The sequence below is a fragment of the Xyrauchen texanus genome, chromosome 34 (genome assembly GCF_025860055.1).
Source record: "Xyrauchen texanus isolate HMW12.3.18 chromosome 34, RBS_HiC_50CHRs, whole genome shotgun sequence".
NCBI classification, from domain to species: domain Eukaryota; kingdom Metazoa; phylum Chordata; class Actinopteri; order Cypriniformes; family Catostomidae; genus Xyrauchen; species Xyrauchen texanus.
Genome location: NC_068309.1, coordinates 10,657,489 through 10,679,380, shown reverse-complemented (window position 1 = coordinate 10,679,380; position 21,892 = coordinate 10,657,489). Strand labels below are relative to the sequence as shown.

The following is a 21,892-nucleotide window of genomic DNA, read 5'->3' as shown; positions in this document are numbered from 1 at the left end:
ATGGCAATGTATGCATATTTTAATATTACACAGTATTTACTCAAAATAACCTAATTTTTATTTTTTTGAAAATGAAAGTGACCAATCTGTAAAATGGCCAATAACAATAAATCACAAAAAGTCAAATATAGACCAATTAATTAGTCTGGATGATATATTCATCTATCACTACTTTATAAATATTTATAATTGAATTAAATCATGCTTCAGGATCCAAACTTCACCTTGATGATCTTCTGAAGGTTCCTCCAGGTCTCCTCAAGTGCCTCCATTGTGAACCAGGTGTATGGGTTGGACACTACTTGGTAGCTCTTGATCTGGCGATCAAGCTCGGCCAGTTGGCTAAAATCGGCCTCGGCTGAGCTGAGAGAGGATCGGAAGGCATCATGGGCGTCCCGCAGGGCCCTGATCTCCTCAAGAGAGTTGCATCTCACTGGGTCAGTCAGGTCTTCCTCAGCATTCTCAAACCAGCTGTTGAAAGCAGAGGCCTTCTTGGCAAAGGTGAGGAACAGATCCTCAACCTGAATGCAGTGAGAAACAAGAAGTACAATGCAGAAAATGTACAAAAAAATACAAATGTAGAATACCTTCCTCTCATTTGAAAAATAATTCCAGACGTGAACATTCTTCACACCTTTCTGAAGTGCTCCTGGGCCTCTAGAAGCTTCTTTTTGCGGGCAGCCGAGTTGGACAGCAGCTGGTTCCAGCGCTTCATTAGAGTGGCATGACGAGCCTCAATGGCCTTGGACTGCACGTGTTTAGCTGCTAACAGTTGGTCTTTCAGGGCTGTGATGTTGGTGATACCCTCCTGCTGGAAGGCCTGAAGTCCAGCATCAAACGTTTCCTATGGCAGAGAAATTTGCTCGGGTATGATAGTTGACAAAAGTCATGCAACTACAAAATGAATGTCTATAAAATGGTATTTTGGAGATTATTTGACATTACATCCCTTTGCAACAGAGATATCCTAAAGTGTTGAAATAAAATATGGTTTATGATAATTGCAAACAAATGTCAAAATGTTTTTTGGGCTACTTCAATCATTATACATGATGTTATCTATTGCAATGAAATTCATACATTTTAAGTGTGACTTAAGTTTACTTTTTGGGGTTATGTCAATGCATGTAATACCTGTTTGGTGAGCAGGGTCTGCACTGAGGACAGATCACGACCATAGTCATCGGTTTTCAGGCTGTTTTCCTTCTCACCTTAAAAAAGCAAAAGATACATAGGGGTTAAAGATTCATAAGGAAGAGAACAGAAAATAACAGTTTTAATCTTGCAAATTTTCCATTCATTTGCATGAAATATAACTGACCCAAGTCCAAAAAGACATTTATTCAAAGGCAACTCTTCACTTTGTAAACATGGTGATCTTTCCCTTGCTTTCAACAACTCACCGATCCAGGACTCTACCACATCAGCCTTCCAGTTGAACTGGAGGAACGCAGAGTTCTCATCCAGCTTGGCCTTCCTCTGGGCTGCAGCTCTTTCCAGCTCTGCCACTTTCCCACGCAGGGAATTAATTTTGGCCATGATGTTCTCCACATGGTGGTTCTCCTGCACAAAATCGAGGAAATAAGACAAGTCTTGCAAACAGCTCAAGTTAACTTAAAAGAACCCATAGGATCTAATCTGTAATATGTTCAAAGGGCTGAGCAGGGCTGTTCCAGACTGTAGTGATTTCACCCCACACACTAAACACAGTCTAATAGTTGAACAGTACCTTTTTGATTAGTTCATCTCCATTGGAACACACATCGTTCACTCGGTCTCTGTGAACGGTAAAATCGGTTTCAAATGCCTCATGCTTCTTCAACAAGCCCTATGCAGAGAGAGAAAAAAAAGAAGTTTAAAAGACTTTTAAGACAAAATCACAATTAATAAATCCCTTTCAAACACTAAAACTCTGCCCAGTTACAATATAAAGGTCTGATAAAGATCAGCCCATAATCAGCTTCATGCATGTTTTATTTAGTTTTTTTTTTATGTTAAGTCAGTCCAGTAAAAACAGAGGTGCAAAGTAATTATACCTGCACAGCTGCCAGTGTATCACCATAATCCTCACTTCCAACCAGGTTCAGTTTCTCATTAATCCAAGCTTCCTCCTCCTCCACATTTGCCACAAACTGCTGGTACTCCAGCGACTCTTCAAGCCTCTGCCCTCTACAAAATGGAAAATAAAACCATTGTCAAATTACCATCCTGGTGGTACAAATAAGCTTTTACACAGAGCAATAGTTCAAGGGCACTGAGGATGAAGATGAATATGAAAGGCCCAACACCCATGTGTTAGTTTAATCCAATTACATTAAATGGGATAACTATATCAGGAAGGAAGTTCTCACCGAGCAGCAGCCAGATCCTTCAGCTCCCTCCAGTGCTCGACAAACTGGGCCAGCCTCTGCTGGATCTCCTCCTGTCCGATGGTGTTGTCATCAGACAGCTTCTTCCCAGTGTCCAACACAGACTGCAAGGCCCCAAGTAAAACAAACACTGTTAGCTTTCAAAATACTGACCCGCATTTAATTTAGAAAAACCCCAACATTTTAATTTTTTCTTCATTTGCTCACCCTCATGCCACCCCAGATGTGTATGACTTCCTTTCTTCTGCAGAACCCAAATAAAGATTTTTATAAGAATATTTATCTCTGTAGATCCATACAATGCAAGTGAATGGTGACCAGACTTTTCAAGCTCCAAAAAAAGGATAAATATTTCAATCCTTTTTTACTATAAATCGCCACTTTCACTTTCAGAATGTGAGTGTAGTTTTAAAGTAAAAAAGGACTTAAATATTGATATGTTTCTCACCCACACCTATTATATTGCTTTTGAAGATATGCATTTAACCAATGTAGTTGTATGGATTAATTTTATGCTGCTTTTATGGGATTTTTGGAGCTTCAAAGTTCTGGCCACCATTCACTTGCATTGTATGGATCTACTGACCTAAAATATTCTTTTTTTGTGTTCTCAAAAAGAAAGTAAGTCATACACATCTGGGATGGCATGAGTAGTAATAGTAGTAGTAGTATGTTTTGTTTAATGCCATGTCAGCAATCAAAGCTATTTTCATGGCAAGAATTCAGTTACAAAAATACAGATATCATATAAATACAATAAAAACAAAACAAATATAGATAGCAAGTCATATTATACAATATTTTTTTTAAGATTAGCATATGACAAGAAATCCAAAACCTTTTCAGGCACAATTAAATTAGACTCATTAAATAAGTCTTTTAACGAGGTAACTTCATAAAAGAGCATTCTACTTGCGTTAAGACCAGGACAATCTAGTAAAATATGTTTGACAGATAAGGGAATATTACAGAACACACATAGGGTTGGGTCTTCACCTTTAAGCAAAAAGGCATGGGTCAGATTTGTGTGACCTTTGTGTGACCTATACGGCATCTGGTGTAGACCACTTGATCAAATCTAGTTTTAAAATTGATAAAAAGTCTGTTTGAAATTTCCGGATGAATTACATACAACTTATTGTTCTTGCACAAATTCCTGATTAAGAGCTTCCTTAGCAGCTGCATCAGCTTGTTCATTTCCTGAAAGACCAACATGTCCTGGAACCCAGCAAAAATAATGCTGAGGGATGGCATGAAAGTGAGTAAATGATGAGAATGGTCAATTTTGTGTGAACTATCCCTTTAAGTGTTTGATTTGAATGTTGGATTCAGTTCCTTTTTTGTGCCATAAATTTTCCTTTAAAATCCTTTTTCAATCTCTTTCATCTGTAAGACGTCACTGGTGCCTCCTAACCTGAATGGCTGGCTCGTGTGCTCCCAGCTCAGCCTCCAGCCTCTTGTGTTTCTTCCTCAGATTCTGTACTCCTGTCAAATCACGTCCGTAGTCCTCCGAGCTCACCAACAACTTCTTTTCCCTTATGGAAAGTAAGAGAATTAATTAGACTTAGAATACAGTCTCATAACAATGCAGCTATTTTAGCACCTGATCAATTCAAGGCTACTTGATGATTACGCAAAGCTTACTTGATCCAAGATTCTTCATCATCCAGGTCCCTGAAGAACTGGTGCAGACGATGCGACTCATTCAGCTTGGCACGGCGTCCAGCAGCCATGTTCTTAATCTTAATGAAGCGACCGTTAACAGCATCACGCTTGTCCTTGACTTGAGTGGTGTCGAAGGCATTGCTGGCCATCAGGCTGTCAGCTTGGCCATTGAGATCTTTCAGACGATCCTATGAGAACACAAAGATAACAATGGGCAATCTAAAAATTCTGTAGAATTTGTGCTTTGATCAGTTTTTGGAGTAATACAGGCTCTATGTTACCTCATGAGCAGATATGTCGGCTTCCAAAAGCTGGTGCTTCTTAAGCAGATTGTTAACTGAGGCCAGATCTTTCCCATAATCTTCAGAAGCAAGAAGAGCCTCAACCTAAGAGTGATGAAACACAGTAGTATGTAGTGGAATTATTATGGAATTATCAGAGTTCACTCTTTGTTTATTTCTGAGGGTTCCCACATCTTTTGATGCATTTCCAGTGGTTTGCAATTATTGGATTTTATTTTAATACTCATTTTATAGGGAATGCACCCACCAGGAAATTTCTGGCCAAATTCAAGCTTTAAAATAAAAGAAATTCATGACATTTTAAGATTCTATCCATTTCCATGACATTTCAGGGCCTTTTCAATGCCTTCAAATTCCCTGATATTTCAAGGTTGTCCTTGACCACAGTAATCCTTGAAGATTTACAAGATAATTCATGATTACATCAATTCAAGCATGTTTTTATACGATTTATTAGTTCACATAAATACCTCAGACAACCAGAAGTCAAAGTCCTTAATGCCAGTGTTGAAGTTCTGCTGCTTATTGGCCTCCTTCAGTTTCTGACTCTTTTCAGCAGATTTGTTGACGAGGAACTGCCACTGCTCATCCAGAGCATTCAGACGAGCCTAAAGGGAGAACGAGAACATGCCAACAGCAAGTTGAGTACAGACCATAACTCACCAGCTGCCTATTTCTGAAAAAAGTCTGAGATTATTACCTTGACAGCATCCTCACTTCCAGCACAGGCACCTCTCTGGATGAGAGCATTGCCTGTGTCTATCACCCCGCGGATGCGATCGGCGTTGGCGTGCAACTCGGCCTCAAAAGCCTGGTGCTTCTGGTGTTTGCTCTGAAAGTGGCGAGAAAGATATATTAAAACTGAGCCACACACAGTGAAATCATGCATGGATGCAGCTGTGATTGCATACCTGTAATGTGTAATTAGATGTGTGTGGGACACTTTTATAAACAAATAAAATAGCAATTTCAGCAAAAGCACTCTATATTCAAGAAGTGCTGAATCTATGTAATGCTACAATATTGTGTGTGTGCTTTTAGGCGTGTTCACATTTTTTGGTGAAATTTGACATCTTGAAATCACAAAAGAGAAAACCTATCAAATAATAAAACTAAAGTGTACACATCACAAAAAAAAACAAAGAATGTGGATGCCTTTGGCTTCAAATAAGAATGTGAAGTGAGGGTGAATTTACACACCACCTAACAAACACACAATAGGTGCAAATTGTGCTATAAACAAGACACATATAAAGCATGATGGAACATTCAAATGAACTGGAAGGATGCCATCCAGCATATAATGAACTCTGTGGAGAACCTAAAAGAGTTGGGGTGTTTTGTCTTGGATCATTCTGCATTTTCATAATGCCCAGAGAGACAGAGAGAAATAAAAAGCACTTCCAAACAGCTCATCTAAAGCATTTGCTCACACACTCAAATGAAGGTGGGCTGCTGGTACCGTAAACTGCATAGGGATTCCAAGCATAGCACATATATAACCAACTATGTTGATTTAACATTATATTCGACAAAAAGCAAAGCGGAATTATGCATTTAAAAGCACCACTCTATCTTCTCTCTCTGGGTTGATGTTATATAATGGCTATAATCGGAATAGCATAATACTTCAGAATAGCACGCTGTGTCCCATAATGAAATGCTCTTAAACGGAACTTCTATTTGCAATGTGACAATTAATCCAAAAGTCATATCAGCCATGATTTTTAACTGGGCTGCCGAGAGCTTTACACAAAATTGGATAAAAAAACAAAAAACAAAAACACTTTATTTCCATGTTGAAAATTGGAAGGCACTTGCTGAATTAAACAGAACATGCAATGGTCATGTGACAATGTTATATGCCCATTAAAAAATTGTAGGCAGTATACGGTGTATACTGCGCAGTATACAGTAGTCTGCTATTTTGTTTGCTTTATGTCCCTTTTTTTTGTCAAATTTTGCTTGTGTTCGGGGGTAGGAAACTTCCAACTTTTCAGTGTGGAACAAATTTAAACCAAGACATCCCAACCTTAATGAGACAACAAGAAGATGGACGCCACAACCAGCAATTAAAAAAAATGCAACGATAGGGCACAGGAAGGGCACACTGACAAACATCTATATGATGATACAATTACAAAAGCAAAACAATTATAAGTGCGATTGACACAGAATAGACATACGGAACTCAAATACACGTCTACTGACAAAAAACAAAATAAAAACAAAATGGGACAACAGACAAGTGGAGAGACCCTACTGGGGTTAGTTAGCTCTGGTGCTCTACTCTACTTACCAGCAGCTTGGACAGCTAGAAACAAACAATGGGAACACAGACAGAGGTTCAGTTTAATTTCCGTAAAAAACACTTGGGGTTGGTTAAAGGGGAGGTAACAAGAAAAACTTATTTATTGAAGAATGCACTGGTAAGAATGTTTGCATTTATTATAGTTTTATTACATATTAACCCTTTAAGTTCTGAGGGAGTTTTTTTTTATTTTATCCCCTTTTCTCCCAATTTGGAATGCCCAATTCCCACTACTTAGTAGGTCCTCTTGGTGGTGTGGTTTCTCACCTCAATCTGGGTGGTGTAGGACATGTCTCAGTTGCCTCCGCTTCTGAGACAGTCAATCCGCGCATCTTATCGTTGTGCATGACATCGTGGAGACTCACAGCACGTGGAGGCTCATGGTACTATCCGCGATCCACACACAACTTACCACGCGCCACATTGAGAGCGAAAACCCCTAATCTCGACCACGAGGAGGTTACCCCTTGTGACTCTACCCTCCCTAGAAACCGGTTGCTTGGAAGACCTGGCTGGAGTCACTCAGCACACCCTGGATTTGAACTCGTGACTCCTGGGGTGGTAATCAGCATCAATACTCGCTGAGATACCCAGGCCCCCAAGCTCTGAGGGTATTTTTAAAGATTTTCTGTTTCAGTGGCACATCTAAAATTATATACTTAAACTTATTTAAAAAAAATTTTTTTTAAAAGTGTTTGAAAAGAGTGGAACAATTGTTTGGTATATATATTTTTTTAATTATATAGATGACGACACATTTTGAAAAAATGCTGCAAAGTGGAAAAAAAACAAAAAACTTGAGCAACAAATTAACTTTTTATTTTTCTGATTAACATTATATATCTCAGGGTGTAAATATTGTAGCTCAAAACAAAAACTGCTTTTGTTTTGTTCCGAATCATGTCACCTGTAATTGAGTAAAATTTTGTGCTGAAACAACAAACCAATCAAATGTTATAGCATTACATAGAGTAATTTATCCTACTGTCTCCAAATGTCCAAACAAATAAAACACAAATTTTACATACAAACTAATTACACAACAATGACTAAAGGTTTAATCATGAGTAAGGAGATCTCATTCAGTTCCATTCTGTGTCATATGAGCCATCATTAAGTCTCCTGGTGGCCATATGTAATTAGATTGAGCAATGCTCTCCCCATATTTTCATGACTTCCACTTCTGGTTGCAGCAATCGGAATTCTAATACGATTGGTTTAGTGTTCCATGACGCTGGACAACGTACTACATAATTTCCGATGAAGTCATCTGATCCAGGAAAGCTAAAACATTTTTAGCCAGATATATGCTAATGATATATGCAAGCTATTACATTGTGTGTGGCTCATTCTAAAGATAATCACCTCATCTAAGTAATTGTATGTGATATTTAATGTTCAGTTTATTTTTCTTTAAGTTATAAGTGAAAACACGGCATACAAGCAGCACCTGTTTACAAGTAACATGCATGTCAAAGACATAGAGTATACAAAGCTATTACGCACTATATTTTTGTCTGTGAATAAAACAAATAGGTTGTATTCTACTCTTTGAGAGCTTTCCAATGACATATGACACGTCTATTTGATCAGTTTGATGTTTTTACAGATTACAGTAAAATGTGCAGTGCAAAATTATTAATAAATGAACAACATGGAACACTTCTGATTTGTCTGCAAATTTCAAAGCACTTGTTCAGTTTTGGTCATAATGTCTACATGCATTGTAAAGTACAGCTTCTACGCTTTAAAATGATACATATTGTGTTGGTCAAGACTGTAGTTATTAATATTCTGAGCTTAAAGGGTTAACAAGGTTAGACTTGTATTCAAACCTATAACAAATACATTTGCATAAATATCAACATATATGACTATATCTAATACTTCTTAAAGGTGATGCAAGCATCCTAAATGGTGACATTACCTGGATGTTAGTGGGATCTTTATAAGACTCGTCAGTGGCAGTCTGGAGCTTCTCACTGATCCATGCTTCAATCTCATCCACGTCTCTGCTGAACTGCTGTAGAGTCTGAGACTCACCCAGCTTAGAGCGTTTCTCAATCATCTGAGCCTTAAGACGGCGCCACCTGATGGTCAGGAGAACTTATTTCATTAGCTTATTACACATACAGTGAGGGAAAATTATTTGATCCCCTGCTGATATTGTACGTTGTATTTTAATGGTAGGTTAATTTGAACAGTGAGAGACAGAATAACAACAAAAAAATCCAGATCCTCCCATGTAGTTCTGGGTTGATTCCTCAGCGTTCTCATGATCATTGCAACTCCACGTGGTGAGATCTTGCATGGAGCCCCAGACCGAGGGAAATTGACAGTTCTTTTGTGTTTCTTCCATTTGCGAATAATCGCACCAACTGTTGTCACCTTCTCACCAAGCTGCTTGGCGATGGTCTGGTAGCCCATTCCAGCCTTGTGTAGATCTACAATCTTGTCCCTGATATCCTTGGACAGCTCTTTGGTCTTGGCCATGGTGGAGAGTTTGGAATCTGATTGATTGATTGCTTCTGTGAACAGCTGTCTTTTAATACAGGTAACAAAATGAGATTAGGAGCACTCCCTTTAAGAGTGTGCCCCTAATCTCAGCTCGTTACCTGTATAAAAGACACCTGGGAGCCAGAAATCTCTGATTGAGAGGGGGTTGAATACTTATTTCCCTCATTAAAATTCAATTCAATTTATAACATTTTTGAAATGCGTTTTGTTGGATTCTGTCTCTCACTGTTCAAATTAACCTACCATTAAAATTATAGACTGATCATTTCTTTGTCAGTGAGCAAACGTGTTAAAATTAGCAGGGGATCAAATACTTTTTTCCCCTCACTGTACGCTACAGAAATTCAATTAACACTCAAATCGATTCTTTTGGTCGGAGTCAAACTAAACAGGAGAACACTGACCTGTCCAAGACTTCATTGCGGCGTTCAAAGATTTCAGGTTTAGCATAGTGATCAGCGCTTATGAGCTGGTCAGCGAAAGACTGCAGTGCTGCGATTTTCTCTTCCTGTAGATACACACGTGTTAGCACAGGACACATTGCACAGGTTAGCACAGGAAACATTGTCTCTAAATTGTACAAAAGGTTAAAAATCAGAAAGCAAACAATATAAAGCTCAGCTAAATTGTAATATCATGATGGTGCTGGCTTACCTGCACATTGATGGCCTTGTCAAAGTCCTCATGTTTCTTGATAAGAGCCTCCACACTGTCCAAGGAATCACCCTTGTCGTCGCTAGCCAAGAAGGCCTCCCGAGCCGCCATCCAGTTCTCCGCCTGCTCGCAGTCACGGTTGAATAGCTGCAGAAAAAACAAACATGTCAATTGATGGAAATTCTCAGATTCTAGATTTTGTGTTTCTGTGTGTCAAATGTAAACATGGTCTTTGCTCACCTGCAGCTCCAAACATTGGTCTAGCATCATCCTGCGTTGCACCCAGGCCTTCTCCAGGTCAGCTCGCTCACGGTCAAGAGCTTCCAGCTTCTGTTGAATCTCAGGGCTGGCGTAGTGGCCACGGGCCAACAACTGTTGTCCGAACTGTTCAAAGGCCTGGAAGGTGCCGACACGAGCATCGATCTCAGTGCGATGTTCCTAGAAGATGCGGACAGAGAAAACATGTCATTGAAAATCTGTTCTCGTTGTAACTCTTTTATATATCAAGTAAAACAGCTTTATATAAGAATGAACGTTCATTTGTAATGTATTTTCAAGGGTGAAAAATTGGTGCTGTCCCAGAGTTCAGTTTATCAATGTTTTATAATGGCATTAAAAACCTGATGTCTCTCCAGCAGGGCTTCAGCTCCAGTGACGTCCTTGGCCAGCTCGTCAGAGGACACCAGCCCTCTGATTCCATTGATCCAGGACATGAGATCTCTGGATTAACATGCAAGAAAAGTAGGCTTATTTTCAAAGCTCTATTCAAAGCTTTTCTTTTTGTATTTTCTATGACTCTCTTCTTCTCTTTACCTGAAGTCACTGAGGAAGCGCTGCAGGTCGTGAGAGTTGCCCAGTTTGTCTTTGCGTTGGTCAGCGCGACCCACCAGGCTGCTCCAGGCAGTGTTCAACTCAGTGCATTTCTCCTGGATATCATCCACAGCCTCAGGATGAGACTGAATCAAGCGCTCAGCAGTCTCACCCAGAGAGTTCACCTAAGGAGAGAACAATATTTAGCAGATGCTCTAGGCAAGGAATGAACCAGTGAAAACATAAAAATACTGCCATTGTGTATTTCTGGTGTATCTTACCTTATCTCCCAAAGCAGCCAGGTCTCTTTCAAAGCCCTCATGCTTGCGCTGCAGAGCTTGCACACTGGCTAGGTCATGCCCGTAGTTATCTGTGTTCAGGGCTTGATTCTTCTCTTCAATCCATTCTTTGGTCTCATCTGCATCCCTGAAAATACCCCAAAGAGTTGTGTTTCACTGCACAATATGTGGTTCAACTCAAGCAAACATAACCATAACAGCTTATGTATGAGGGATTGTATTGAGATTGATCTGTGCTGATCAACGGTATATCTAATTTACCTGTGGAACCTCTGCACCTCATGAGCACTGCCCAGCATGTTGCTTCTGTCTTCTGCCAGCTGCTGCAGGGACCTCCAGCGGTTGTTTAGCTCCTAGACACAAACAAATGACCATGTGCAGCCAGTGATCACGCTATGTCACCAACTGACCCCAAGATACAATCCCTGACAGTAGATATACATTCATGAGGTAAGGTCTTTAATGGTATCAACTTCTTTCAGGGAACCTCAGAGTTTAATTTTCCTAAACCACCAGCAAATTGTTTATAAATTTCATTTAATTTTGTTAAGATTTATGCTTAAAACTAGAAAAAAAGAATCTGCCCATGGGGTGATAAAATGTTGCATCTAGGGATGCACCGAAATTTCGGCCGCCGAAAATGGCACTTTCGGTTTTCGGCCGAAAGAGAAAAAAGGCCGAAAATATATACCTCCTCGCCCCGCCCCTCAGTGCTCAGATTTCACTCTGGATCGATCTAGCCCTTATCACGGCGCTACCAAACAAAGGCCGATCATGTCAGCGGCGTGGAAATTCTTCAAAGTTTCTGATAAGGACATCACATTTGCGATCTGCAGTGTTTGTTCAGCAGAACTTTCAAGATTTATATAGTATATATATATATATATACACACACACATATACATACACACACACACACACACACACACACACACACACACACACACACACACACAGCAAGAGATTCAACAGGAAAGCGCCCCGAGCTACACCACAACTTGAGACGTATCTATCTGAACTACGCCAGAAGCGACAATCCCCTTGACTATGGTCGCATAAACTAAGACCGCTTTCCATTGCTTGCACGGATTGCGCACAGGTATTTATAGGTATAGGTATTTATCTGCCCAAGCACCAGCACAGAGAGTGAGAGTCTATTCAGTGCAGCATCTCATGTTCTTGATGAGCTTTCTGACAGGAGAGACTGTCAGAAAGTTTAGCAACTTTTGTTCTTGAAGAGAAACCTGTCACTTGTAGTTAAATAGAAAGCGGTCCAAATTGATGTGTATAGCAATTACATTACAGATGTATCCTCAAGTGTTCTTCACTTGAGGATACATCTGTCGTTTACAGTTGAGGTTGGATTTAGTTCAATTTCTGCTGTTTTGCACAATAATTTTCACTTAAAGTGTACATACGTTTACATAAACAGAATAGAGCACTGATCTATATATATATATATATATATATATATATATATATATATATATATATATATATATATATATATATATATATAAAATAGTTATATATAGATCAGTGGAATAGAGGCCCTCTGCCATTCTGTGTTCTGCCTTTTTGTTTTAATTAAAATTACTGTTGCATATTTAAACTTTTTGAAAGATGCTAGCTAAGTTCATTACTTGACTGTTGTTTTGCATATAATAGTTTTCTAAAACTTTACATTATTTGGATAATTGTTAATAAAATCTGATTTTTACAGAACTGAATGAAGAATAATATTTAATAATGTTTTAATATATTTTTTGTCCAATATTGGTGTGTTACTTTCAATAAAAGTGTGATTTATTTTATTGGTTTGTAGTTTTTCAATTCAGATTCATTAAATTCATGAAATTAATGAAAAAGTATAACGTTAATACAATTATACACAAAATGTTTTTTTTTTTTTTTCCTTAAATAGGTTAAAAAATAAAAAATAAAAAAAATAAAAAAAAAAGTTAATTTCGGTTTCGGTTTTCGGCCAAGTGCATCCTGGACTTTCGGTTTCGGCCCAGAATTTTAATTTCGGTGCATACCTAGTTGCATCAAGTAAATGTATCTAGCTTTAAAAGTTTAGATATTTTTACTGGAAAACAAGACAAAAATACTGTATAAGAAAATGACCTTTACAGCATAAACATCAGCACCTTAGATTCAGGACAAACTACAGGCAATAGGTAGTTTAAAAGCTCATCCACTACCAAAAGCACCAAATAAAATGTTTTTAATTCCCTTGTGCAATATTTTGCTCTTTGTATTAGCAGTAAAAGCAGCAGTATAAATGAGTGCCACAAACATAAAGAAAATAAAACATTTAAGCATGTGATGAGTGATGAAAATTTGGAAAATGTGTGTGGATGCATAAGCAACAAACTGAAAAAGAAGCATTAATGAATTCTAGAAAAGCTGTTTATACCCCCACCAAAACAAAAGGCATCAAGGCTATTATTAATGAAAGAAACATGAATGAACAGCATTGCAAACAGATCTCATGAATGGAGACAAAGGGATATGACATGGGGAACAAGAGAACATGGTAAAATCACCAGAGCACCACAATGAGTTAGTCCTCCAGGTACAGGGGGCATGATGCAGTATTTAGCGAGGTGGGTTTTGGAAAGACAGGATTAAGGGAGAAACCTGGAATCTTACCTTAATAGTATTAAAGTTGGCAGTTGTTTGAACAGCCAAGCGAACTGACTATATTGAGTTAAAAAAATGAGCAAGGGACAGACAGAGGGCAGGGAAAGAACAGAAAAAAACCAGACCAGTCAAGAGTGTCATTGTGGGTTAAGAAAATTAGGCTTCACTTGTCTTTCTGTAACCACAGTGAGAACTAAACACTACTGTGGATGACATACAGGTCAAATGAGACTTAAAACACTGCATCAAAACGACACATGCAAGTCAAATACAAAAACCCAACCTTTTAGGGTTTAAATTAGAGGACAGTAACAGAAATGTCTTATAATTTCATTCATCACATAATGTTACATTACCTTCCATGGAGATGCACCTTTGGAGTCTGCTTCATCCTGTGAATTAGAATACAAATACAATCAGTACCAACACAGTAACATGAACTGATTTTATGTGTATGTTCCTTTCATTTTATGTGCTTCCTTTCCTTTCATAGTACAGAAAACATGAAGGGTATAAAACAATAATGACCTTGCCAGGAGCTGAGCCCAGCATCTCTTGTTGCTGATGGAGTGACGAAGGGATGGAGTGATGGAGAGGGAGAGATGGAAAAAATTAGATATTAAAAATACTGAATGTTGATTCTGTGTGTATATATGTTATGCTTTTTTAAGTTATCTATATGAACCGATAAAAAATGTTAATCAGAAAAAAGTGCCGAGGCAGAGCTGAAGCGCCGAATGTCATCTAATGGCCTCAGGGAATTGAGCCGATTGAAATAAAGATATAATACTATTTTGCAGGGGAAGGTGGAGTTTTGGCAGTCATACTTTGATTTGGGGGACAAGGCAGAGAAACTGCTGACAAGATATATAAAACAGAGTGTCTACCATTCCCTCAGTGAAATCTGCTGGTGGTGAAATATTTACCTCAGCCATAGATATTAATAATGTCTTTAAAGAATCTTGATCTCTATAACTCCACGTCTTCATCTACTGATGAAGATATTAGAAACTTTTTTGAACCATTAGAACTTCCTAAACTGACGACTCAGCAAAACAAAATTATCTTGAGAATTCTCCGAGATAACCTTGGAGGAGCTTGGCGAGGTAATTAAGGCCTTTGTCAACAGGCAAGGCTCTGGGGCCAGATGGCTTTGCAGCTGCATTTTTTTTAGATCTTATGCTACAGAACTGGCTCCACTTTAGCTAGAACTTTATACGGAATCATTAAAGAATGGAAAGCTCCCGCCAACCATGGCACAAGCCCGGATCAGTCTGATTCTTAAAAACAACAAAGATCCAAGCAAGTGTAAGAGCTACCATCCAATTTACCAGATCAAGCTAGACGTTAAAATCTTGTCAAAAATGTTCTTAAAAAAAAATTGCTCTTCTGATAACATTACGCGTTTCATCAATATCATGTGGTCGGTGGCGAATGATCAGACTCCTGTCGCTGCCATCTCACTTGACGCTGAAAAGGCTTTTGATATGGAAGAATGGGATTATCTTTTTAAGATTTTGTATAGATGGTTCAGGAATACGTTTATTTGATGGATTAAATTACTTTATAGACAGTAGCGGTGGTACAAACAAATTGATTAATTTCAGATTATTGTACTCTAGATAGGGGAACCTGACAGGGTTGCCCTCTTTCCCCATTATTGTTCTATCTTGCCCTGGAACCATTTGCAGCCGCAATAAGAAAGGAGGTAGCTTTTGCTTTACGCAGATGATATTTTATTATTCGTCTCCGACCCTACCAGATCTATGCCTTGCCTCCACAGAATTATTAATTCCTTTTCTAAATTCTCAGGATAAAGAGTTAATTAGTCCAAATCTGAAGCTTTGCCTCTGACAGCATACTGTCTTAATGGCTTTTCAGCCGGGTGCCTTTCATTGGCCCAAATAGGGTATTATGTATTTGGGTATTTTATTCCTAGCAAATTGGTGTGATTTAGTTAGTTCATTTTGACTCTTTAATAAAAAGGTTTAAGCAATGTGGGCAGGTGGGCTTCATTACATTTATCTATGATTGGGAAGGTTAAAGTTATTAAAATGTATTCCAAAATTCAACTACCTGCTACAATCTCTGCTTATAGATATCCCCCCTCTCTTATTTAAAGCAATTTGATAGCATAGCGAAGTCAATCACTTGGAATGGCAAAGGTCTCAGATTACATTTCAGTAAGTTGCACAGGCCGACTGACAAAGGTGGGCTAGGCCTACACAAGAATTAGTTTTATTATTATGCATTCGGTCTCAGAAATTTGCCTCATTGGTCGCTTCCACCTGAGAAAGCCCCTCCCTGGTTTTGTATTCAACCAGAAGTTCTATTTCACCATTGCAAAGCCTATCAAGCTAACCCTGAAGTTAAGTTACACACCACATCTTGCATTTGCACGGAGTATGGGCAAAAGTGTCCAGTGTGTTTAATTCTGACATTTATTTAAATGTTGCTTCAAGCATATGGCTGAACCCAATGTTTTAATAAAGTCCCCTTTCTGTTGAACAGAGCAGATTGTGAGGGAGGTTAATATGCTTGATGACCTATATGAGAGTGGGGTGTTGAGATCATTTGAAAATATGGTTCAGTGTTTTGGGATTCCCAGGTCTCATTTCTTTAGGTTTTTACAGCTGCATAACCTGCTTTGTACTATATTTGGGAGTAGCATACACCCCCCTAAAGCGGCAGATACTCTGGGAGTGGTAACTATTGCTTTTTGAAAAGGTCATGAGGCATCAGTGTATTACTGCCTGCTAATTTAGAGTCTGGGGGACAGAGCTTCAACTTCTCTCAAGAGATTATGGGAGAAATATTTCAACTTGAAATTGGAGGAAGGAGTGTGGACTAGGATTCTAAAAAACATCAAGTCTGCATCTAGAGATGCAAGGGTGCACTTTATGCCATTAAGATTTTACATCGATTCTATTGGACCCCCTCTAGATTGTATAGGCTTGGTCTTAAAGACACACCCACCTGCTGGTGATGCCAATCAGAAGATGGAGACATGTTTGTTTTGGTGGTGTGTTAAGATCCAATAATTTTGGCTGAGGGTTCAGAGTTTTATGTGTGACGTATTGGGCACTCAAATTTCATTTTGCCCTTGTCTCCGTATTTTATGCGATGGGGAGGTCATTAATATAGGGGATAAGTACATAAATAATTGGGTCCTAGCCATTGTAATGATCCACAGACAGGTCATCCTCAGGGGATGGAAGTCGGCTGGAGCACCCTCATTTAAGGAGTGGTGCATAGAGATGGGCAGGGTGGCGGCACATGTGGTGGTGTTGTATAGAATGCCAAGCAACCGGGAGCTGTTCAATAAAAAGTGGGGCAGCTATCTGTTTTTTTTTGGAGGGCTTTTGGGGAGGGGCAGTGGAGAGGGACTTAAAGTTTTAAATGTGTATGTTTATTATTATAATAATTTTTAGCAGCTGTCACTGTTGGAAATTTCCTATCAACTACACATTATATAAAATTATTAACAAGTTGAAACCTAAAAGCAGAATACATGTATAACAATTAAACGCTTGTATTATGGAAAAGAGCAGTGTGTCACAGCTGCCTAATGTTGGAAAAAACTAAAATTTAGAGTGACAGAAAAAACATCTCACTAGCCTTTTTACATAGTAAATGGGTGAACTATTGGTGAAAAATACTTTGTGATCCCATACGCAACCCATTTTGATCAACTCTTCTCAGTAGCTTTATTACAAACAGGAAGTTAGATGACAAAATTTGGAAGAGTGGAGTGCAAAAAAGGGGCAGGCTGAATAAGGTGAGTACTTACTATATTATACTATTATTACCAAGTATAAAACTGTAACATATTAAAATGTTCCAACATAAAATTGATTTGCTAAATGGCACATGATGTATGAATAAGAATCACTGTGAAGGACATAGATGATAAGTTGTGTAAAATATTATCTGCTTACCTGGGCCTGTACAACCGGAGCTTCCTCTGCCATGAGTCCTTCAGACTCCAGCTCAGATGCCACCTTGTTTATGTCCCTCAGACGAGACTCATTCGCCTTCAGATCCTAATAAACAACACATAGGAGCTCAAAAACTAAGAACATGTAGTAGCTTATGCTGGTGTTCAATGATACATGGAACCATTTCTTAGAAGTACTCACTCACAAGACAAACCAAAAAAGATTGTGCTATTCTAGACACCTCAATGCTTTTGTGTCCAACAGTTTCCTCAACTTCCATCAAAGAGAAAAGTTCACCCATATCTTGAGCAATGTACCTTTTGGAAGTCATCAAACTTCTTCTGCAGAACTTCCACTTGCTCCAGGTCAGAGCCGACCTCCTCGTTGGTAAGGGCTGACTCTTTCTCATTTATCCACTGCTGCAGCTCGTTTGCCTCACGGAAAAGCATAAACTTCTTGCAACTCTTCTCCAGCATGTCCTTCCTCTTCTCTCCCAAGTCTTGCAGTGTACCATACCTGAAAGGAAAATGATAGAAAGGTTAATGCCTTCAATGCAATGCGCCTGCAGCCAATCTCAATGGAGTGAGTGAAAATAAATATTCCTCTAGGAGAGCAATTTGTTCCTGTGTCAATCTCAAAACAGATATTCTTTTCTACAGTTTAAGTGTCTTGATAGCTGATTCAAGGTTATATTAGAATTTAAGAAGTCTGTGTGCACTGTTGCTCTCCAACAGGAGGGCTGGAAAGATGCAAAGGGTTCACTGCCGACAAGAAATCTGCATTGCAGCAACTGAAAATGCAAAAACACACATGGAACATCCAAACACCAGTTCAAGACGAAAGGACAAGCTCAGAATGACAACACAGGTCACCTCACAAGGAATGTGAACTTCTATGCCTTGATGGAATAGAAGAGTTCTGAAAGAATGAGACAATGATCTGATGGACAGAGGATGGACAAAGCGATGGATAGAGACATATCCACAACAGAAAGGAAGTTAGAACATAGCATTAAAGAGATAGTTACAATTACAATTCTCTCATCATTTACTCACCCTCATGCCTCATGACTTTATTCTGCAGAACACAAACAAAGATTTTTATAAGAATATTTCAGCTCTGTAAATCCATAATGCAAGTGAATGGTGACAAGGACTTTCAAGCACAAAAATCACATAAAGTCAGCATAAAAGTAATCCATATGAATCTAGTGATTAAATCTATGACCTCAGAAGCGATATAATAGCTGTGGGTTAGAAACAGGTCAATATTCAAGTTATTTTTTATTTTTTTTTATAAATCTCCACTTTCACATTCTAAATATCAAAGTGGAGATTTATAGTAAAAAAAGGATTTAAATATTGATCTGTTTCTCACCTAAAGTGATTGCATCGCTTCAGAAGTTATTAAACCACTGACGTCGTATGGTCTTTATGTGATTTTTGGAGCTTGAAATGTCTGATCACATTCACTTTCATTGTATGCAGCTACAGAGCTGAAATATTCTTATAAAAATCTTAATTTGTGTTCTGCAGAATAATGAAAGTCATACACATCTGGGATGGCATGAGAGTGAGTAAATGTTGAGAACATTTTGGGGTGAACTATCCCTTTAACAGTGATGGAAATGCAGAGGGGAATAAGGAAGAGTGTTTTGTGATAATGGAGGATCTTTAATTTAAGTATGACATAATTTGGGCCTACTCACAGTTCCTCCACCTGCTTCATGCGTACAGACACGCTGCACACCTCCTTGGTGACCACAGTCCTGCCATAGGGCAGGGCAAGTAGAAACATGCAAGCATTTAATTTAAGAAAAGAAAGAAACAAAGCAGTGGAGTACCAAGGGGTCAGAAATGTTATTATGATTAAAGAGTTTGTTATTACATATGCCCAAAGATGTAAAGTTCTTAAAAGGATTAGTACTAAAAAGAAAGGATTTTGTCAGTCTGAAAGTTGTTAGGTTAAAAAATTAATACATTTAACATCTAGTCTTTTGATGAGAAAACTGAAGGCAGAATATCGCTTACTGGTTCTCAATCTGATCCTGTCGCAGAGCGATGCTGCCCTGTTCGTCCAGCAGATTCTCACGAGAGGATGACTGAGTTGGGTCCAACTTCTTCACGTACGCCGCGGGAACAAAGCCCTGCCTGTCATTCACTTCCACTTTCCACCAGTCCTAAAGCATCAGACAAGATGTATTTATTTAATAAGTCCCATTGCGTTGAGATCCAAACTGGCATGGTAAGGAACACGTGATGTTTAGTTATGTCCCAAATAACACTCGCCTTGTTGGTGCTGTTGAGCAGAGTGAGGATGTCACCTTTCTTCATTGTGACCTCACGTGGACTCTTCTCCTGGTAGTCATATAGAGCAAGAACCAGCTCCTTACCGGTTTCATCATCAGTGGGAGCCACTTGTTGCTGTTGATGAAACAGTAAGAAAGTCATATGTATTTGACAAGGAACACTACATCTAGTCTTTCCATAATTCCATTAACAGGTTTTTATGAAGAGTAGTTGTATGGTCTTACTCTGCAGGCCTGTGCTTCTTCTTTTAGGGCCTGAATGCTGCTGCCGTATGCACTCAGATCAGACATAAGCGCTTCGTGCTTCTTCAGAAGTGCCTGTAGGTGAAAAGCACAGATTTCAGAACCCATTCCATTTTTAATAATGTGTAATTGTGACATTAGTGCTAAAACATCACAAGGCAATTCATTTTAGTTCTGCCAGTTTAGCCCTTTTAACAGCTTATGACAGTGGTTTATGAAGTACTGAATGAACAATTCACATTTCGGTGACAACTGAAAAGCAACTGAATTAATTTTAACATATAAATGCTTGTTTTACTTTTGCAACAAATATGACGTTAAAACTAATTTCAAGCCTTTAAACCCCAAAGATGGAAAGTCTAGATAAAATCCATCCCTTTTCTCTTCTCCCTCTTTACCTCTGCAGAGTCCTCGTCCTTGCCGTAGTCAGTACTTCCAACAATGGGCTCTTTCTCTCTCATCCAGGACTCAGCCTCGTTGGCATCAGCAAAGTACTGCTGGGCCTGGAGGGAGTCCTCCAGATCCTGTCTACGCTGGGCTGCTTTCCCTTTCAGTCCATCCCAACGTATGTGCAGCTCTTGCAGTTTTGCCGTCACATCCTCTCCTGCAAAGTGACCTAAAATGGGGAAATGGAAAAAAATAATTCCTAACTATGAAAAAAAAAAAAATCTTTATTTCTACTCAGGTTTCAGAATTGAAAAGTTGGGTTTTAAATAGACATATGAATCTCGAAATAAAGAGCTTTTCAGCATCTTGTAAAATTAACCATACCCTCTTCCACCATGGCCTCCCCCTTCTGAGAGACAGCCTTAATCCGGGGCTCATGGCCAGAGATCTCAGCCTGCAGAGCCTGGTGTTTCTTCAGAAGATTCTGCACTCCAATAAGATCTTTACCTGAAAGGGTATGAGAGATTGGTCTATTAATATCACCTGAATGCCAAATGCATTAATCAAGACCTCATCTCATGCAATTAAGTCTCAACACTGACCCCTGTTGGTGGAGGAAGCAATGGGTTCCTTCTCTCGGATCCAGGTCTCCTCATCCTCCACGTCTCTGAAGAGCTGTTGCAAGCGCAGGGAGTCAGAAAGCTTCTGCTTACGGGCGGCCATGGGCTCTTTCAGGGCCTCGTAGCGTGCCACCAGAGCCTCCTGTTTTTTACGGATGTTATCAGCATCAAAGTGTCCCGCCTCTTGGAATTGCCTGGCCTGGATGGTGATGCCATCAATACGGTCCTGTCAAGAGAGAAACAAGCCCTCAGTTAAGATAAAACTAATTTAAATGAATAAAAAAAACTGTTATTTAAACAGGTTAATTAATTTATAATTAGAGTATTATATAGAGTAAAATACTCTGAAAATTAGTTTGATACCTGGTGGGCAGCCACATCAGCCTCCAGAAGAGCATGCTTCTTTTGAAGGTTCTGGACGCTGGTCAGGTCTTTTCCAAAGTCATCGGAAGCCAGATGTCCCTCCACCTCATACAGCCACAGCTCAATGTCCTCCACATTACGATTGAACTGCTGCTGCTGGTTTGCTTCACGCAACTTAATTCCTAAAAGGGAATGGATGTGACATCACAAATTCACTTATGTGTTTGATTCAGGTCTCTTATAATAAATCAGAGAGGGTTTCTTCACACAAGGAGCATAGTTTTTCCATTTGAATCTAATATGAAATAGGGTTCCCACCCTTTTTTAACCAATGAGTTACAAAGACTTTTCCGGTCATTTGCAATTTCTGGAAACTAATTTTGAAAGTCATTCTGATTCAGATTAATTCACTAATGAATCGTTCAGACCACTTGCGAATCATTTCAACCTAATAACAAAG

The 21,892-nt window shown here is 39.0% G+C and overlaps 1 protein-coding gene across 10 annotated transcripts in view; it reads right to left on the bottom strand.

Annotated features, from left to right (window-relative positions):
* The window catches only part of LOC127627434 (spectrin alpha chain, non-erythrocytic 1), a 51,149-nt gene that overhangs the window by 7,145 nt on the left and 22,112 nt on the right, over positions 1 to 21,892 (bottom strand). For 4 of the 10 annotated variants that reach the window (XM_052103791.1, XM_052103796.1, XM_052103799.1 and 1 more), the window contains exons 15-48: positions 21,433 to 21,614; positions 21,052 to 21,295; positions 20,834 to 20,956; positions 20,461 to 20,678; positions 20,045 to 20,137; positions 19,800 to 19,934; positions 19,542 to 19,690; positions 19,220 to 19,279; positions 17,829 to 18,027; positions 17,512 to 17,616; positions 14,102 to 14,134; positions 13,930 to 13,965; positions 13,583 to 13,630; positions 11,189 to 11,280; positions 10,910 to 11,054; positions 10,632 to 10,813; positions 10,439 to 10,538; positions 10,059 to 10,256; positions 9,819 to 9,965; positions 9,569 to 9,672; positions 8,575 to 8,737; positions 6,636 to 6,650; positions 5,037 to 5,168; positions 4,807 to 4,944; positions 4,316 to 4,420; positions 4,014 to 4,222; positions 3,784 to 3,904; positions 2,352 to 2,473; positions 2,037 to 2,169; positions 1,730 to 1,828; positions 1,404 to 1,563; positions 1,135 to 1,211; positions 635 to 844; positions 225 to 521 (exon numbers count right to left, since the gene is read on the bottom strand). In XM_052103791.1, coding sequence (XP_051959751.1) covers positions 225 to 521; positions 635 to 844; positions 1,135 to 1,211; positions 1,404 to 1,563; positions 1,730 to 1,828; positions 2,037 to 2,169; positions 2,352 to 2,473; positions 3,784 to 3,904; positions 4,014 to 4,222; positions 4,316 to 4,420; positions 4,807 to 4,944; positions 5,037 to 5,168; positions 6,636 to 6,650; positions 8,575 to 8,737; positions 9,569 to 9,672; positions 9,819 to 9,965; positions 10,059 to 10,256; positions 10,439 to 10,538; positions 10,632 to 10,813; positions 10,910 to 11,054; positions 11,189 to 11,280; positions 13,583 to 13,630; positions 13,930 to 13,965; positions 14,102 to 14,134; positions 17,512 to 17,616; positions 17,829 to 18,027; positions 19,220 to 19,279; positions 19,542 to 19,690; positions 19,800 to 19,934; positions 20,045 to 20,137; positions 20,461 to 20,678; positions 20,834 to 20,956; positions 21,052 to 21,295; positions 21,433 to 21,614 — 4,574 coding nt within the window. The remainder of the gene's footprint in view (positions 1 to 224; positions 522 to 634; positions 845 to 1,134; positions 1,212 to 1,403; positions 1,564 to 1,729; positions 1,829 to 2,036; positions 2,170 to 2,351; positions 2,474 to 3,783; positions 3,905 to 4,013; positions 4,223 to 4,315; positions 4,421 to 4,806; positions 4,945 to 5,036; positions 5,169 to 6,635; positions 6,651 to 8,574; positions 8,738 to 9,568; positions 9,673 to 9,818; positions 9,966 to 10,058; positions 10,257 to 10,438; positions 10,539 to 10,631; positions 10,814 to 10,909; positions 11,055 to 11,188; positions 11,281 to 13,582; positions 13,631 to 13,929; positions 13,966 to 14,101; positions 14,135 to 17,511; positions 17,617 to 17,828; positions 18,028 to 19,219; positions 19,280 to 19,541; positions 19,691 to 19,799; positions 19,935 to 20,044; positions 20,138 to 20,460; positions 20,679 to 20,833; positions 20,957 to 21,051; positions 21,296 to 21,432; positions 21,615 to 21,892) is intronic. The other 6 variants (XM_052103793.1, XM_052103797.1, XM_052103795.1 and 3 more) reach the window with 4 other exon arrangements.